At 46.3% G+C, this 20068-nt stretch overlaps 1 protein-coding gene across 1 annotated transcript in view; it reads left to right on the top strand.

Annotated features, from left to right (window-relative positions):
- Positions 1-20068, top strand: part of LOC142291216 (tetraspanin-2-like) — a 241144-nt gene that overhangs the window by 99874 nt on the left and 121202 nt on the right. The window contains exon 2 of the mRNA XM_075335574.1: positions 17721-17826. Within this exon, the coding sequence (XP_075191689.1) occupies positions 17721-17826 (106 nt within the window). The remainder of the gene's footprint in view (positions 1-17720; positions 17827-20068) is intronic.

Raw genomic sequence — 20068 nt, 5'->3', positions numbered from 1 at the left:
AGCACAGTGAGGAAGAGGAGGAGTACCATTGATGCGACTGCACCGGCGTAGTGTACCATCTAGTTACCACTTTATACGAGTTTTCCTGAATTCTGATGCATCGTAAGGGCCATGTGTGCGTAAGGTTAACCTGTTGATCAGAAAAAACAATGCCCATGTCTTTCTCCCAATTTCCCACATAGGCCCTCTTCTTGGATGTACCGTCAGTAACCAGTGAGTTGTAAATTTGTGAAAGGACCTTCGTGGGGGGTTTCAATTGACAGCATAGTGCCTCAAATTTTGTAAGCGACCTTGGCGGGCTCCCTTCTAGTTTCAGGCAGCGAAAAAAGTTTTTTATTCTATTATAATGAAGAAAGGTCAGGTTAGCGAGTCTAGGAGAGGTACGCAGTTCTTGGTATGTTAGTAGAGCTCCATCTTCCATCAACTCGTGCACAGGAATGTCAAAGCTAAAGGGACGATTCTCAGTATGCGGACCCATGTATGTGTGACGGAGGCTCAGTATGTCTGAAATATGAGTCAATGGAGACCCATACAGGGCAAGTATCTTTACTAGGCTTCGCCATTCCGATAGCGTGGCTCTCGTTAGTATGTTAGTGATTGCCTTTTTCTTGTCAAGTTCAGGTGGTAAAAACAAAAGGGAGCGGAGGGGAATTGGGGCCAGACAATCCTCAACACTGACCCATGTCTTTTCTTTGGGTCTCCGAATCCAATCTAGTGCTCTAGTAGCTAGTGCCGCATGATAATATAAACGGATATTTGGCGCCCCCATTCCCCCAACACGTTTGGGCAGGGATAAGGTACGAAAATTTATGTGGGATCGTTTGTTGTTCCAAATAAAATTTCTAATAAGTGAATTGGCCTGGGCTAGGTATGATTCTGAGACCGGAATTGGCAACATTTGGAATAAATATACGAATTTTGGGAGGATTATACTTTTTATCAGGTTCTTTCGCCCAATCCACGATAAGTATGGGGGCCCTCCACGAATTGATACAATCTGAAACCTTTGGGAGCAAGGGTTTGAAATTAAGTTCGTACAGAGTTTTAGTGCTTTGACCAATCTTAATGCCCAGGTATGTAATATACTTTACGAAACCTGTCTGGTCAGTGGAAATAAGAGTGGGAAGGAATTCGGCTATTCTGTTGGCAATCATACTAGCAAAGATTTTTAAATCAACGTTCAGGAGAGAAATTGGCCTATAATTGCTGCAGAGCTCTGGGTCTTTCCCGTCTTTGTGAATCAGCGAAATGTGAGCCTCCAAGGCCTGTTTATGAAAGGGATGTCCAGCCATGACGGCGCTACACGTGTTAAGTAAATGAGGCATTAGCGTACCAGGAAATGCTTTATAGTAAGTCACCGGGAGACCATCAGGCCCCAGCACCTTCCCCTGAGGGGTTCTGGACAAGGTGGACTGGAGTTCCATGAGGGTAAAGGGTCTGGAGAGGACTGTTTGTTGATCCGAGGAAAGTTTGGGGAGCTGCAGTTTGGAAAGAAAGTCATGAATGTGGGCAATTCTCTTTTCTTTTTCTAAGTGTGTCTCGTTCGGGCGGATTTGATAAAGATCTGTATAAAATTTTAAAAATTCTGCCGAGATCCCAGAGGGGTCTGTGGTACGGCCACCCCCTGCTTATTTAAGTGATTGGACAAAGGTGCGCGTTTGACGCTTTTTGATTAAAGACATCATCAATTTTGATGCCCTGTCTCCATGTACATATAACTTATTTTTCCAGTTCATGTAGAACTTGGCTGATTGCTGGTTAAGCAGGTCTTTCAGACTTTGCCTTTTAGCGGCCAACAGTTCCAGTACCGAACTCCTCTGGGATCTCTTATGTAATAGTTCCAGGGCAGCTATTTCTTCGTACAGCTGATGAAGTGTATTTTTCCTTATTCTATTTAAATGTGATGCTATGGAAATCATCTCCCCCCTAATTACCGCCTTATGCGCTTCCCAAAGGGTGGGGGATGGAACCTCTGGGGTCTGATTTATTCGAAAATAATTATCTAGAGCAGTTTGTATGCGTTTCTTGTTATCAGCGGAAGATAAAATAGACTCATTAAGCCTCCATGATCTGATATCTGAGTGAGGTTTCTGGAGTGTGAGGTGGGTTGTGACTATTGAGTGATCCGATAAGACTGCCGGAAGGATATCAGCCTTAAGCACTGCAGGCAAGAGGTTTTTAGTTATGAATATGTAGTCGATTCTGTGGTAAGAATGGTGCGGGTGGGAGTAATAAGTGTAATCTCGGTCAGAGGGGTGAAAATATCTCCATGAGTCCCACAGAGATAGCTGTTGCAGGGAGCTTTTAACCCGGGACAAGTCTCTCAAGGATATATGATACCTCTTTGCTGTGGAGTCCACGGAGGGATCCAATGATAGATTCAGGTCTCCACACAAGTAGAGCAAACCCTCCGAAAAGAGACCAAATTTCTTAATAGTAGACAAAATCCACTTAATTTGTTTGCATTTTGGAGCGTATATGCTTCCAATCGTAATCAAGGATCCGCCAGTAAGACCTTTAACATAGATGTATCTACCATCTGGGTCTGCTTTGTATTCGATTACTGAGAACGGGATATTTTTTGAGATGGCAATGGAAACTCCTCTGGAGTTTTTTTGCGGGGTTGGGGCATGAAACCACTGGTTGTAATAATTTCTATCAAAGTTGGGGATCTTATCTGGTAAAAAATGTGTCTCTTGGAGAGCTAGAATTCCGATACCTTCCCTGCGGAATCTATCTAAAGCTTGTGATCGTGGGATGGGAGAATTGAAACCATGCGTATTGTGACAGGCTACTTTAATTACCTTATGTGTAGAAGCCATGGTGAAGTGCATACCGGACGACGGTTCGCCAACAAGGATACCTCTCAGAGCCGTATATTGGAGGGGGGTAAGGAAAGACCAGGGAAGAAGGGGGATGACAACACAAAATGTTCAATTCTAGAAAAAGAAGTAAAACAGTGTTAATATTTAACAACATAAGTTCGGTTTAACTTGTGACCGGATAGGTGAGAATCGTAAAGGTCAAGTATCTTTGAACAGCATATCAGTTCTGTGTTCTTAGATGCAGGGGATGATGATAGTGGGCGTGGCTTCTTTGAGAAGTCTCCTCAGGATATTGACCCTGGAGTATCACCTCCAAGGCGAGTTCAGAAAAGCCATTGAGGAAACTCTAGCGTCGGAGTTCCGCATATGGGGGGCTCCCCCAGTACCGGTGAAGAAAGAGCAGGGCTGTCTCAACACCGAAAAGTAGAAATAATGGAATATTTGAGAGTCAAATCAGTTCTGTAAAGAAGCTCAGACCTCCACTCCTTACTATTTCCACCGAGAAGGAGTGCGGATGGAAGTACGCCTGTTTTAGAAAGAAGCGACGAAAGTGCATCAGACCTGCTAGCTTGTTGAGTTAAGCAGTAGCATTTTTGCTGCTTTTGGCTTGTGCTTCTGGGCTTTGGGTGTGGTTACTGTGTGCCATGGGGTCGGATTCGGCAGTGGTTGGACCGTGGATGCAAGTTGTGTTACCTCCAGGTCTGGGGGTTTTTCCAAAGCGATGTTCAGCTCTTCACAGATTTTAAGAATTTCTGTTGATGTTCTGGCCTGATATCTTTTATCCATGGCAGTGACTGCAATCCCAAAATGGAACAGCCATCTATATTGGAACTGCTTCAGGCGCAGGGCATCTGTGAAAGGTTTGAGTGCCCGTCTTTTGGTGAGTGTGGAGGCAGCGAGGTCTTGAAATATTAAGATATTGGCTCCTTCGTAGGTGATACTTTCGGCCTCCCTGTCTCTTTTGAGCACCAATTCTTTAACACGAAAGTCTAAGAAGCGGCATATAGTGTCCCGGGGGGTTCAGACTGCTTGGGTCTGGGCCTCAGAGACCTGTGTGCTCTGACTATGTCCAATGAGTTTGGGTCATCTGGGAGGAGTAATTTGGTAAATATTTCTTTGAGAGCGGAGTCTGATGCTTCTGCGGCGACCGACTCTGGCAGTCCTTTAATGCGAAGGTTGTTCCTTCGTTCCCTGTTCTCGTGGTCTTCCAAGGTGTTGTAGATTTGATTGATATGACCTCCATGGGCCTGGAGACAGGTGAGTATAGAGTTTACTTGGTGACCTGCAACAGAATTGGCGGCCTCTAACGCATCTACTCTGTGACCAATTTGCGCCACATCCTACTTAATGTTCGTGAGGTCTTTAAGTACAGGTGCCATAGTTTTTGCAAGGAGGCGTTTCATAAACGATCTTGACAGAGGTTGGTCCTTCTGCTTTCCTGTCTCCTCCATGTCGCACTCTTCCTCAGAATCTGAGTCTTCCTTTGCAGGTGGAGCAGTGAGCAGAGATGACATCTGTTTTGGATTCTGCATGTGTTTTTTGATAAATTTATGAATATCTGCTTGAGTGGATGACGATGCAGATCTTTAAGTGGCTCCCTCTGCTTTATTTCCAATTTTCACCATCCTCTATGCTCTGCCACTCATCTAAAGGAATTGACCCCTATCCGGTTGTTATTTCTACTGAGTTAAGTCATACTAACTTCTCCGGGTATGATATTATAAGAGAATGAAGTAAGACTCCCCTCTTGAGGTATTATATACTACTGCTATTGCAGTGGAAGAGAATTAAGTTATTTTCTATATGTAAATACTTCTATCGGGCTGCAGGTGGCGCCGGGCCTCACCACTTGGTAATGTTGGGAGCCTAATGCCACCTGGTGGTAGTGTGGCAGGGTTCTTCTGGGGTTAATTCTGGTGGGGGGGTCTGTGAATAGAGCAATTCCAGCACTCCTTCTGGTCTCTTTTGCACCTCCTATGTTTAGGGTCTCTTCATATATATGAGGTTAATAGGAAGATGGGGTCTGGGCTCTTCTAGTGGTGTTAGAGCACAGTTTATTTCTGAGCCCCAAGGTTTACTTTCCCCTCCAAGGGTTTCCTGTCCCTTCCCCAGATCAGGGCCTCCACACCATCCCAGTGCCTCTCACTACCCCTGCCCAGCCAGCAAAGGCCCCTTTATTGCAGCTCCTGGCCCTTGCTTTCCTGAAAGGCCTGTGCTGCCCATGATGCAGGGGTGAAGGTGATCGTGCAGGCCCTGAGGGGAGGTAACGGGGCCTGTATAATTCGCCCTAGTTTTGCATCGGTGCTTTAATGTTCCCACGGGCGTATAGATGTCCCAGAGCCACCGCCGCTCCTGTGCCCTGTGGGGCCGCACTCACCCGCCTCCTCCTGACCCAAGACCCGGAGCGTCGCCTCTCTCCCCCGTTTCGCTCCCGCTCAGGCCCAGTCACCTCCAGCAACGCCTCCGGTTCCTGCTGTTCTCCTCACCGACGGTTCCTCTTCACCCGGACAGGCCAGTCGCTCACTTCTCATCCACCGGTGAGTACACAGAGCCCCCCTCTGCTGCACCTGCTCACCAGCCCGCTCCTCCGTTCACCGCTCTCGCCTCACAAGATGGCGCCCGCACCTTTCCAGACGCCACGGCTCCGCAATCCCTCCTACTGCTTCTCCGGTTTATGGTCAGACACCCGCCTCCTGCCTGTGGCTTCTTCCTCTGCACCGGTGGGTACGCTGCGGCTCTCTCTCGGCGGTTCTCTCTTTGCAGGAGTCTGGTCACCGCTCTCCAGGCCCGGCGTCTCCCGCGTGGATCTGGGCCCCCTCCAGAGATTATGGCTCACGGAGCCTCTGGGTGGTTCTCGGCTCGCAATATGCGGCTCCTCTTGTCCTCTGAGCTTCAAGGGTGCCGATGTGTGTGTCGCAGTGTTGTTTTTTGCATGTTAGAGCTCCGATGGCGTTAGATGTGTGGGAGCTCCGTCACACACGTCCTCCTTCATCGGCGGCCATTTTAGAACCCTATCTCTCTATCTATTCATCTATCCATCTTTCCCTCTATCCATTATCTGTCTGTCTATCGATTATCTATCTATTATCTATATAATTTATTGCAGTTACAGCATAAAAAAATACAGGGACCAACCTGCGGAAAAACCGCGGCAAAAACGCATGCGTTTTTCCCGCGGTTTTGGTGCGTTTTTTTCGCAGGAGTGGTAATCTTCAACTCCCAGAAGTTTCTCAAGAAATTTTCTTGAGAATAATCACTTTTCTAGTGCGCACATACTGTAGCCTTAGAGATCTATGTAATAATAATGTATGCAATTTGTATTGGGTTAAAGTGCATCTGTCACCAGGATTTTCCTGTATAAACTAAGGTTAGTGCTATACTGGAGCTATCATACTGATTCTATACATACCTTTAGTTGGAACATCAGATGTATAGTTTCTGAAATATAGAAAGTAAAGTTTGTGAAATGCACTGTTATTTGATTGATAGGAACAGAGGAAAAGTGGAGGTATGGACCCAGCACCAATTCCAGATTAAATAAAAAAATCCTTTATTAATACATTTTAAAATCCATGCGGAAGCCGCAAGCTAGAACCTTATGGCATAGGTAACTTTTCGCGTTTCGGACTTGAAAATAAAAACAGAAAAAGTCCTTAATCATGGTCTTAGTCCTTAGTCATGGTCTTGGTCAAGTCCAAAACGCGTAAAGGCCTATGCCACAATGTTCCAGCTTGCGGTTTCCGTATGGATTTTAAAATATATTAATAAAGGATTTTTTTTATGTAATTTGGAATTGGTGCTGGGTCCATACCTCCACTTTTCCTCTGTTCCTTTCATGCTGGCAAGAACTGTCCAGCGAACTAAGTGCACCCCTTGAACTTCGTGGTATTGGATGACAGGTGAGCTGAATATTCCTTTTTTCATTTCATTTGATTGATAGCAGCTGCAGAATATCTAATAGGTGGGTCAGGTTTTGCTTGTTATTCCTGCCCCTGTCTGCCAGCCTTTCCTTCCTCCCCAGAGGGAGGAATGACAGGGGGAGGAAGAACAGGCAGCAGACAGGGGCAGGAATAACTAGCAAAACCTAACCCACCTATTAGATATTCTGTAGCTGCTATCAATCAAGTAACAGAACATTTCACAAATCTTACTTGCCTATATTTCAGAAACTATACATCTGCTCTCACAACTAAAGATATGTATAGAATCAGTATAATAGCCCCAGTATAGCACTGGCTTTAGTTTATATAGGAAAATCCTGGTGTTTGGTCCTTCTTTTAAAGTGGATCTGTCACCAGATTTCACATCATTGATATCAGTAGTTATCTACTAGCAAGTCATTTATTAATTGCAATTGGAACTAATTTTAATCTCCCCAATAAGGTTGTCATGCTGTACTCTAAGATGTACAATAGCAGTACAGCGCAGTAATGTGGGACAGAGAGGATTCCTGAAACTACCGGAGAAGCTAGTTAGCTGGTAAACCACTAGGGGGCGTTAGAGTGGAGAAAACGTATGAGCAGAGAATTCCCTAGCAGAGGTAATACTCGTCAAGCCCACCAGATGGCAGTAGAATCATCAGAAAGCCGTGTCACAACATGAGGTCTTGTAAATACACAGGGGCAAAGTCTAAACGTAGTCAGACTGAAGCAAACACTCAGTAGCCGTGAAATCAGAACTCAGAAGCGAGGGAGAATAGGACGACAAGAACAGAATCAAGGTAAACAGATAAGGAACGAACAGGGAGACAGACGAGCAGGGAGCTGAAGGGAGACAGCAGGAGAGTCACTGACAAGACGGAACCAGAGAACAGAGGAGGTTAACAACAGGTCAGGTGAACACGGAGGTCAGGCGGGGGGCAGGGCAGACAACAGGTCACTCATGAGCAGAACACAGCAGAGCCAGAAATATCACTGGCGTAGTCCCAGAGAAACAGTGCCCTAAGGCTATGTGTGCACTTTGCTTTTTTTCATGCGTTTCAGCAGCGTTTTGAGCTGCAGCGTTTTAAAGCAAAGTCTATGGAAAATAGGACTTTCTTGTGCGCACGACGCATTTACAAACGCTGCATTTTAATTGCGGAAAATTTGTCAAAATCCCTGCGTTTGAAGAAGCAACATGTCAATTGTTTTTGCCATTTTGGCAGCGATTTAATAACATTGAAGTCAATGAGAAATGTGTAAACACATATTTTTCAAGAAAGAATGCGTTTCACTTGCTTTTTACTAGCGATCTGCATGTGTTTTTGACATAATAAACGCAGGTCTTTTGGTCTCTCTGTCGGTCAGCCTGTTGGTCGGTCTCTCTTTCTGTCTCTATTACTCTCTCTGTCCATGTCGGTTTCTCCCTCCCACCCCCTCTCTCATACTCACCGATCCACGATCACCGGCACGGCGCTGCACAGCGTTCACACTGTGGCGGCTTCTCCTCTTTTGAAAATGCCGGACGCTCATTATTCAATCTGGTATTCCCTGCTTCCTCTGTCCACCGGCGCCTATTATTGGTTCCAGTCAGACACTCCCCCACGCAGAGTGACAGCTGTCTCACTGCAACCAATCACAGCTGCCGGTGGGCGGGTCTATATCAAGCAGTTAAAAAAATATATAAATAATTTTAAAAAAATGACGTGCGGTCCCCCCAATTTGGATACCAGCCAGGGTAAAGCTACATGGTTGAAGACTGGTATTCTCAGGATGGGGAGCTCCACGTTATGGGGAACCCCCCAGCCTAACAATATCAGCCAGCAGCCGCCCGGAATTGCCGCATCCATTAGATGCGACAGCCCCGGGACTCTACCTGGCTCATCCCGAATTGCCCTGGTGCGGTGGCAAACGGGGTAATAAGAAGTTAATGGCAGCAGGCCACAGCTGCTACTAAGTCATAGGTTAATCATGGCAGGCGTCTCCCCGAGATACCTTCCATGATTAACCTGTAAGTTAAAGAAAATAAACACACATATCGAAAAAATCCTTTATTTGTAATGAAAGACAAAAACCCCCCAATTTATTAATCCCTCAAAAACACCTCCAGGTCCGACATAATCCACGCAAGGTCCAGCTCTGCTGCATAGGAAGCTGACAGGAGCGGCAGTAGAACACCGCCGCTCCTGTGAGCTCCATGCAGCAACTGAAGTGAGTCGCGCAATCAGCTGTGCTGTCACTGAGGTTACTCGCGGCCACCGCTCTCAGGTGGAGGACTGCAGCTGTGGCCGCGAGTAACCTGAGTGACAGCACAGCTGATCGCGCGGCTCACTACAGTCACTCAGGGGATTTGCGATCACAGGTGAGTCCTTCACGTGTGACCGCAAATCAAGCCGCGGCACACGCACAGACCCGCGCAATCACAATGAAGTCGGGTGAAGTTCATCCGAGTTCATTCTGATCGCGTGGCACTGTCTCGCAGCCAGCCATGCTCTTTTTGACAGTGCGGTCCCACTCGGCTCTGCTGCAAGTCTATGGGGATGCTGCAAAGCCGAGTGGAACCTTACTGTGAAAAATGTGCATTCTGGATGCTTTTCCCACTCTGTCTATGGCAGAGAAAGCACCCAGCATCCATGAATTCTCCAGGAATGTGCGCACGTTGCGTTCTGCCGAATGCGTCTCAGAACGCAGCTTTTTCGGCTGCGTTCTGAGACGCACAGGCAGTGACTTACACGCTGCGGAATTGAACGAAATGTGGGCACATAGCCTTATAAAGTAGCCTTACCTCCAGAACGAGGCAGGAAGGATTAACCCCTAATGTGACCTGTATCAGAAGTGAAACTAAAAAAAAGGCTCAGCTGCTGCAGAGCCAGGAGTAATTCATGACACAGGTCTCTAAAAGTCGTTAGTTCACTACAGTTAGTGATAGTAATTTAACTTGTATCCTGTATTAAAGGGGATGTCCAGGTTTGGAATGAAAGTCTGTCAGTGTGACTGCAGGCTTTTGACTCATCACAGTGTATGCACTACACGCTGTCAGGATTCTTCAGTGCCAGTAATTTGCATACATGTGGGGTTACGTTCCGACTAGACAAGCTTGGCCTCGGTCATTTCACTTGTATTAAGTGACGCCGCGCACATCTAGTCGGAATGAGGCCAAAAGTATGAAAATCGCATACTTGCGCATATGTGACTGCCCACTCTCACCACCAGTATCGGTACGTACACTTAAAGGAATCAACTGCAGACTTTCATCCCAAACCTGGTCAAATACTTTAAAGTATTTAGCGATAAAATTAAAATAGCATTTAAACCACATGATGATCGACATAAAAATGTAAAGGGCAATTGTCGCGGGCGGGGAGGAGGGTGTCAGCACACCGCGCTCACCCCTTCTGCTCGGGTCCGGCAGCTGCTCCTGGTGGCTCGAGCCGTAGGCCGGATCCCGGGGTTTCTCGAGCGACACTCCTCGCCCGTGAGTGAAAGGGGGGGTGTTTGTTGGGTGTGGGGATTGTTATAGTTCGTGACGCCACCCACGGTTGTGGTGATTGCACCACCGCTGCTCAGTGTGGGGGTCCCGGGGATGGTGATGCGGAGCAGCCAGGTGTTGTGTTGCCCCTCCGTGGGTAGGGGTTGGTGATCCCGGGGCCCAGTGAAGAGATGTAAAGTGAAGGGCCTGGAGGGCGCAGGGACGCGGGGGCAGCGCTGTGCCTTGCGGCACTGTGGTACTCACTCAGCCTGAGACTTGGACACAGTTTTTACGGTAAACCAAACGGCTGGTAGGACGGTCCCACAGACGGCTGCACCTGCACTCCCGGTAGGTGACGGTGATGTCTCTCTTCCTTGCACCTGTGTTGACTGATGGTAGCGGTGGATTCCCTCCGGTTACCCGCTCCCCGACTGCAATCTGGGCCGGAGGAGCTCTACACTTTGCCCGCAGGCGCTGGCCCTGGGGAAACTGGTGCCCTGGCGGTGGCGGTGTCTCCCCTGTAATGGTCGGGCTGTTGCCGTCAATCGGGACTTGGTTGCTGGGGGATCTACGTCCCCTTCACTGACGGATTCGGCAAATTTGGCGACTCCTAGCCTTGCCGGGGTCCGAGAGGCCCCTGCCCTGGTGCTGACTGTCCTTCGGAACACTGCTCCAGACCACCGAGCACACAGCCAACGGGGTCCTTCCAGGAACTTCCAAACGGTCCCCCTCCAAACAGTCACCGCCGTCGCTGACCTTGCTGTTCTAGCCCTACACAAAGCTGGGCTCTCAGGCTTTGCACACTCTCTGCTCTGTCACTACTTCTTGCTTTCCTCCTTTACTCCTTTTCTTTCCTCCACTTTCACTTCTTGGTTGTTTACTCTAGCCCTTCACTGGACTTCACTCTTCCCCTGCCCGGGGCTATCTTGTTTACCCAAGCTCGCCCTGAGCTCGACTGCCTGGTACTTCCTGCCTCCAGAGCTGTGAGCTCCTTGGTGGGCGGAGCCAACCGCCTGGCCCATCCCCTGGTGTGCATCAGCAGACTCCTGGAGGAAGGCAACAAGGATTTCTGGTTAGCAGATGTGCCTACCTGGAGTGTGGGGTGTGGTGGTGTTGTGACCTGTGTCCCCTGGCTTGCCCAGGGCGACACATTCCCCCTTAGCAAAATGCAGACCGTCCGCGGGCTGCCGTCCTACACCGGTTTTATTTTTCTGTAAAAAGGGGATAACAGGGTTAAACAAACATGCATAACATTTTTAATAAACTCTTCCCAAGACGGGAGGCACATTTACTTTTAACGTTTCAACGGTGTACGGTCACGGTTTCCGCTCTCTCCCACCCAAGTAACCTGGCCCTGATGCTGCCCCTAAAGCCCAGGCAGCACCCCTTGACCCACAGTCCAGCACACGGTACCCGAGCGGGATCTGTCCTTCCCCTCCAGAGGGTAGCCACCGGTTCCTTTGGTGGCTGGGCCCTGGCCTGCTCTGCTCAGGGCCCTCCCTCCAACCTGCCTCTCCGGAGGCGGCATTGCGGAAACGGTAACGGTACCCAACATATTTACAAGCCACTAACGTTTGTGGTTGCCCTGCAGAGTTCACGGGCTTGTCCATGGATAGTTCCCATGCATAAACTTTTAACGGTCCCCACGGGGACAACGGTGCCGGCTCCAGCCGGTTGCAAATCAACAAACAAATCAGGTTACTGTTCGGTAATCATTTTTCTTCTTATCATTCAACTTTTAAACTTTTCAAACAAACAACCACTGGTGGTCCCAACGGGGACTGCTGCAGCGGGCATCCGTTGCCCTACTCGATGTCTTCGTCCTCCTCACCCGGTTCGGGGTGGAAGGACACGGGCACCAGCCCCTCCAGTGCGTAGCAAGCACGGCGTGGAAGGGCCGCTCGATACCCATTGCCCCCGGCTCGGGGAACATAAGTGGCCTCCATGCCAGACAGGGCAACGACCCCCTCCTCTTCTTCCGATACAGGCTCGGTGTCAGGACCGGAGTCGCTATCTTCTGCCCCCGCTGCAGTCACAGAGGGAGGCACACCCGACGGGCCAGGTGCGGTGCAGCGCGCGAGCGAGCAGGACGGAGGTAACACAGGAGCCAGGGGTAGACCGGGTCCCTCAGCCGCAGCGACCGGTCCCTCGGGGACACAGGGGCGTGGGTCATTTTCCAGCTCCTCCATCACGGCCTCCACTCCATACACTCGCGCCACAGCAACTAGGGCCTCCACCTCCGCGGCCCACTGCTCCATCAGCCCGCCGATCTGACTCTGGTAGCGACGGCAGATCCCCGCCGCCCGGGCTCTCAACCATGCTGCTGTTCCAGACACCGGCTCGGTAGTCCCTGCAGAACTAGGTGGGGCGGACATCTCGGCAGTTGTGCTTTCCAGGAACCCAGTCCGTCTGCAGAGTCCTGGCGTCTCTGCTTGTATAGCCGCAGCTACATGCGGCCAGCCGCCATCGCGTCCCCCTTAGCTCTTTCCGGCCCCTCCTCTCTCGGGGCGGGGTTTTGGCCTTCGCGCCTCTACTGCTCGAGAAGACACTCGAGCGGGAACTTTTCGCGCCAAAGATGGCGGCTTCTGAAATTTTCCTGCCGGATACCTCCGGCGGTAACAAGGCGCACCTCTACCAGTCGGCAGAGCGGTAAGATCCTGTTCGTGACGCCAAGTTGTCGCGGGCGGGGAGGAGGGTGTCAGCACACCGCGCTCACCCCTTCTGCTCGGGTCCGGCAGCTGCTCCTGGTGGCTCGAGCCGTAGGCCGGATCCCGGGGTTTCTCGAGTGACACTCCTCGCCCGTGAGTGAAAGGGGGGGTGTTTGTTGGGTGTGGGGATTGTTATAGTTCGTGACGCCACCCACGGTTGTGGTGATTGCACCACCGCTGCTCAGTGTGGGGGTCCCGGGGATGGTGATGCGGAGCAGCCAGGTGTTGTGTTGCCCCTCCGTGGGTAGGGGTTGGTGATCCCGGGGCCCAGTGAAGAGATGTAAAGTGTAGGGCCTGGAGGGCGCAGGGACGCGGGGGCAGCGCTGTGCCTTGCGGCACTGTGGTACTCACTCAGCCTGAGACTTGGACACAGTTTTTACGGTAAACCAAACGGCTGGTAGGACGGTCCCACAGACGGCTGCACCTGCACTCCCGGTAGGTGACGGTGATGTCTCTCTTCCTTGCACCTGTGTTGACTGATGGTAGCGGTGGATTCCCTCCGGTTACCCGCTCCCCGACTGCAATCTGGGCCGGAGGAGCTCTACACTTTGCCCGCAGGCGCTGGCCCTGGGGAAACTGGTGCCCTGGCGGTGGCGGTGTCTCCCCTGTAATGGTCGGGCTGTTGCCATCAATCGGGACTTGGTTGCTGGGGGATCTACGTCCCCTTCACTGACGGATTCGGCAAATTTGGCGACTCCTAGCCTTGCCGGGGTCCGAGAGGCCCCTGCCCTGGTGCTGACTGTCCTTCGGAACACTGCTCCAGACCACCGAGCACACAGCCAACGGGGTCCTTCCAGGAACTTCCAAACGGTCCCCCTCCGAACAGTCACCGCCGTCGCTGACCTTGCTGTTCTAGCCCTACACAAAGCTGGGCTCTCAGGCTTTGCACACTCTCTGCTCTGTCACCACTTCTTGCTTTCCTCCTTTACTCCTTTTCTTTCCTCCACTTTCACTTCTTGGTTGTTTACTCTAGCCCTTCACTGGACTTCACTCTTCCCCTGCCCGGGGCTATCTTGTTTACCCAAGCTCGCCCTGAGCTCGACTGCCTGGTACTTCCTGCCTCCAGAGCTGTGAGCTCCTTGGTGGGTGGAGCCAACCGCCTGGCCCACCCCCTGGTGTGCATCAACAGACTCCTGGAGGAAGGCAACAAGGATTTCTGGTTAGCAGATGTGCCTACCTGGAGTGTGGGGTGTGGTGGTGTTGTGACCTGTGTCCCCTGGCTTGCCCAGGGCGACACACAATGACATTATTATTAGTCTTTTTTAATCAATAAATTCATGTGAAAAACAAATCCAGCAAAAAAACAACCCCTCAATCATCCCTCTGTCATTGAAAAAAAAATTCAAAAGTAATATTTCTCTGAATGCAATGATGCAAAAGCAACAGGAACAGTCCAAAATGGATTTTCTAATGAAGAGGCGTTACCCCTCCAGGACGCGTTGCTATTCCACTTGGCTTAAGGTCTGTCCATCTACAACACATCCTTCTGCCAGAGTTTTACAAATAGGGTTTAATATGGTTACAGGTCCCAGTGATTGCTTATCACACAGAAATCCATTATCTCAGTATGTAATGCTTGGTAACATTTTATCCTGTATCCGCACAGTAAATGAGATCTGTTAAAAAAAAAAAAAAAAAAATTTTTACCAGATAGGTAATATCTGGGTAATTCATATTAATTGACGGTGATGTAGTGGACTAATTCCTACACATATATTGAGTTTGCGGTGGGCCATTGGTGCAATATACTATTTCTTGTGGTTATGGGGTGAACCACAAAATCAGACAGTGTGAAGATCTGTTTCATCGGCTAAAGGCCCTGTCACACACAGAGATAAATCTGTGGTAGATCTGTGGTAGATCTGTGGTAGATCTGTGGTAGATCTGTGGTAGATCTGTGGTAGATCTGTGGTAGATCTGTGGTAGATCTGTGGTAGATCTGTGGTAGATCTGTGGTAGCAGTGAAATTGTGGACAATCAGTGCCAGGTTTGTGGCTGTGTACAAATGGAACAATATGTCCATGATTTCTCTGCAACCACAGATCTGCCAGATATTTATCTCTGTGTGTGACGGGGCCTTTACCTGGTCCATATAAAAGCGATTGTTGCCTAACAGTAAGTAGGTGGTATATTGCATAGAGCGTCAGCCATCACCTTGAATAACAGTTATCTATCCTCTGCCATACTTTTTTCTGTTTTTAATATACCTCTGTGCTAGTATATCAGATATAGCAGCAGTGATGCTGAGTGATGTTTAATAAAAAAGTGTTGACAAGTTGATTAAAACTTTATATTTAATTTGATATATAATGGGAAAGACTATCTGTAAATTGCTTTTAATAAAATTGATGTGCTCCTACCCCAAAAAAAATCTCTGTAAAATCCCAACCAATAGGTGTCTGTCTTCTAAATTGCTGTCAAGTATAAGCCATCTTTTGCCGCACAGGCAAGCTATTAAACTGAAGCATGTGTTTTACATGCTGAGAAGTGAGGGAAAGAATATTCCAGGTCTTAGGCTATGTTCGCACTTTCCATTTTTACCTGCGTTTCAGCTGCTTTTTAGGTCCGTTTTGAACTGCAGCGTTTTCATGCCAAAAGGCATGCGTTTTGATTTTCCTGCAAAGTCTAGGGAAAATGGGGATTTCTTGTTCGCACTTTGCGTTTCCAAACGCAGCATTTAATTTGCATAATTTTGGGCAAAAACTCTGTGTTCAAAGAAGCAGCATGTCAATTGTTTTTGCCATTTGGGCTGCGTTTTGATATCATTGAAGTCAATGAGAAGTTGTTAAAAGCAAGAAACATCAAAATTCCAGCATTTTACCTGCTTTTTAGCAGCAGAAACAATGCGTTTTGGACTCCATAAACACATGCTTTTCTGACATCAAAATAATGGAATAATATGTCCCTTTACACACACAGAGTCCGACAATTAAATTAATAAAAACTATTAATTTATTGCTATTTTAGCGAAAAATACCATAAAACCGCTATAATGATATGAAAGATAACTATTTTCGTTATGATTTCAATAATTATATATTTGTCCCTTTTTTTTCCTTTTTTTTCATTGTGTTTGACTGTTCAAACTTTATTTAGCAGTGTCTAAATGTTGAAAACGCATCTGTCTAAACGCAATTGAAAAGCATGTAAAAAGCGCTAAAAACGCGGCTAAAACGCGGTAAAAACACATGCGTTTTTACCGCGAATTTGTGGTCAAAAGCAACTTTGTCAAAAGCAATTTCTGCCAGACGCTGCGTTTAGAACTGCAACTAGGACGACGCAAAGTGCGGACATAGCCTCATAGTGCTGGCAGAATGCTAAGAAAAAGGAATCACTCAAAAGTATAAATGCTTTGTTACATAGCACAGGATTCTTGACAGTTCCTGCTTATTAGACTGGTCTGCATTAAACTATTCTTTCCCTTGCGGGATCTAGGGAAAATAGGGCCATGCTTTTCTACAGGTTTTTGTTCAGTTTATGGTAGGCGAAGGGACATCCTTATAATTTTTGGACAAGTTAAAAAACAGCAGCAATTTTTAGTTATTCGAGATTCCTGTTAGACCTCTGCTTAATATAGAAAGAAGAAATGGCACTTCCTTGTAGGAATATCGAGATAGGGGTGCGCTTTAGGTTCCAAAGCCGTACAATGTAATTAAACAAGGCACTCCCGAACTTTAAAGTGATGCAAGTTTATTCAATGTGTATGAAAAAACATTTTCGGTCTACAACGGACCTTCCTCTGTTGCACATTGGTGGAGTGGACTGGAGGCATAGGATGGCGTGAAGCTCGGTATCCACCACTGCATTGCGGCCCCTATGCAATGGTGGATACCGCGCTTCACGCCATCCTATGCCTCCAGTCCACTCCACCAATGTGCAACTGAGGAAGGTCCGTAGTGGACCGAAAACGGTTTTTCATGCACGTTAAATAAACTTGCATCACTTTCAAGTTCAGAAGTGCCTTGTTTAATTACATTGTAGGACCTCTGCTTCATGACTGCTATTTTTGTTGTTGCCATAAGGCTTAAAGGGAACCTGTCACCACTTTTTTGGCGTATAAGCTGCGACCACCACCACTGGGCTCTTACATACAGCATTCTAACATGCTGTATATAAGAGCCCAGGCCATTGTGAGAACATAAAAAACACTTAATAATTACCTAACGGTCGCGCGATTGGCCATATGGGCGTCTCCGTTGTCCGGTGTCGGCGCCACCTCTTTCGGCCATCTTCATCCTCGGGGTCTGAGTTATAGACTATAACAAAGGTTTAGTGCTGGATTCAGTGAGAGGAGATAAATTAACCCTTGCAGGTGCACCCCAAGTCACATGCTGCAAAGTCTGCATGTGACAGTAAGTATGAATTTTTTTTAACCTTTTGGTGCCCATTTGGGGCTGTAGTTGTTATTTTTATGTTTTCAGGGGTTACTTATAGTTACTTTTAACCAAGCCCATACACTTTTCCTATCTCTTGTTCTTCCAATCAGTTACATCCTTACCATTATCTTACCCAACAAGTCAATAGGATCGTCTCCTATGGAATTCTCTGGTGTTGTATTCTTTTTTTCTTCTGGTTTAGAAATTGTATTACAAAACTTTAAATATGTCAATATAAGTAATGCGGTTTTAATGTCTTATTTTGTCTTCTGAAAAGTCACATTAGTAGTGTAAAGAAGTAGAACATGTTTTACCCTCATTATTTACCACAAAAGCCTGATTTTAGACATTTTATATGTAGTGAACATTGTTTATTGTGTTACACTGCTTCCCTTTAAATATACATTTTTTTTCTCTATTTTCAGCTTGCAGGATCAGCCATAATTGGTGTTGGATTATGGCTTCTTCTCTCTGGGAATATAAAAGAATTTAGTGAGGGTGATAATGATGTATATACTTTCTTCTTAGTTGGTAAGTGCCATCAAAATGATTTTCTTGTTTATGTGTTTTCTTTTACTTTGTACTGTATAGTTGTTTAGATTAGAACGGTTTGCAGAGTATTAAAAAGTGGAATTTACTCATTTATATTTATTGATACACACAGAATCCTAACAATGTACACGGCAGGAGTTTTGGCATATTAGAAATATAATTCTTAGTGCATTCCCTTATTACTCCCCTATAAGGTACCACTGTAAGTGATGCACAAAGCATAGTTAATTATCTGATTCATAATGGATGCCAGTGGAAAGGCTTGAAAAAGATCCCAGTACCCCCTATATTCAGCACCTTTGTGCAGTACATCACTCTTTTCAGTTCTAGTATGTGCCCCATCCTGCAGTACATCAGTCATCTTACTCTTTATATATACTGCCCCATCCTGCAGTACATCACTTCTCTCATTCCTCTATACAGTATATATATATATATATATATATATATATATATATACAGTACATGCGAAAAGTTTGGACACACCTTCTCATTCAAAGAGTTTTCTTTATTTTCAGGACTCTGAAAATTGTAGATTCACATTGAAGGCATCAAAACTATGAATTAAAACATGTGGAATTAAATACTTAAAAAAGTGGGAAACTAAAAATATGTCTTATATTCTAGGTTCTTCAAAGTAGCCACCTTTTGCTTTCATTACTACTTTGCACACTCTTGGCATTCTCTTGATGAGCTTCAAGAAGTAGTTTTCCAACAGTCTTGAACCCATGCTGAAAATTCTGTATAGAGATAAAATTCTGCAAAAGCCAGAATTCCCATTGCCATACCTCCCTAAAAAATTGCAATAAAAAGTTGTAAAAACATTACAATATAAGGCCTCCTTCACACGTCCGGGTTTAAACACGTACGTGAAAAACTGGTATCAGTGTCATCATTGTTTGGATCAGTGCGTCATCTGTGGGTCTATTTTTCACTATCAGTGTCGTCATTGTCTTTCTAGTATTGATTCTCCTATACTTTACAGTGTTCGGCTATGTTCACATGTCCTGTAAGTCATCCGTTAGAACGGATCCGTTGGGAAACTGATTTCTGCCGGATCCGTTTTATTTTTAACATGGGAGTCTATGGACAACAGATCCGTTGTACTTGTAACGAATTCATTACAAATGGACAATAAATAGCAATACTTTAACATGTGAAGTCTATGGACAACGGATCCATTAAAGACAGATCCGTCTGACATCCGCTATTTAACAACAAACAAAAAAGTTGTGTTTGCACAACATTTTTGCAAACTGATCTCTAATGGATCCGTAATAATGGATGACTACAGGACATGTGAACCCAGCCTTAAACATGTACAGCACACAGATTGTACACTGCTTCCCTCCATGTGTTGTATATGTTTTTCATGGATCCATAAACTTTTATTGGCCATTGTCCCCGAAAAATAGGCCTATGTGTTTGTGTTTAATTTTTACCACACTATTAACACCAAAATACAGAAGTGGTGTCAAGAGAGCATAAAGATCGAATACAATGTTCATGCATGAATGCCAAACGTAGGATAATCAATTTTTACAATAAATATACAAATAAAAGAAGATGGCTTCAGCATCCAATATTGATCAACTTTCTTTATTATGGCATCACAAATACAGAAACAGCATCCGTTACAATAATGCGGGCTTTTGACAGCTTGAAAAAGATCGAGATCTGTACAAGGGGTCGAAACGGTACTTCAGTTTCTGCATTTGTGATGTCATAAAAAAGCAAGTTGATCACTATTGGATGCTAACACCAACTTCTTTAAAAAAAAAAAAGAAAAAAACAAAAAACAAACACCAATACTCGAATAAGATTATTTCACCCATATCACCGTACTTAGATTTTTGTAATACATTATTTGGTCAAATGAATGGTATGCTTCTAAACCACAACTGGCTAAGTCAACCAAATAATAAAAAAAAATTATGGCTCGAAGAAGAACGGTAGGGGGAAAGATTAACATTTTCTGGTCAAGAAGGGGTTTAACTAAGACTCGTCTTATACCTTTGATTATTTAGATGAAGCTAACTTGTTGGAAACATGATACACAGAAAGCCAGGTTTTAAAAGGTTTACAATCTTCTTTCACAACTGTTCAACAATGTTAAATAAAACATTAATTTCCGTGATAAGTTTACATGTATTCAGTTTGTGTGTTATGATATGGTTATGGAAACGAAATATCATCTTGATAATCAGGTCCTATTCTTATC

The sequence above is a fragment of the Anomaloglossus baeobatrachus genome, chromosome 2 (assembly GCF_048569485.1).
Source record: "Anomaloglossus baeobatrachus isolate aAnoBae1 chromosome 2, aAnoBae1.hap1, whole genome shotgun sequence".
Taxonomy (NCBI): Eukaryota; Metazoa; Chordata; class Amphibia; order Anura; family Aromobatidae; genus Anomaloglossus; species Anomaloglossus baeobatrachus.
This window is presented reverse-complemented; position numbering and strand designations above follow the sequence as displayed.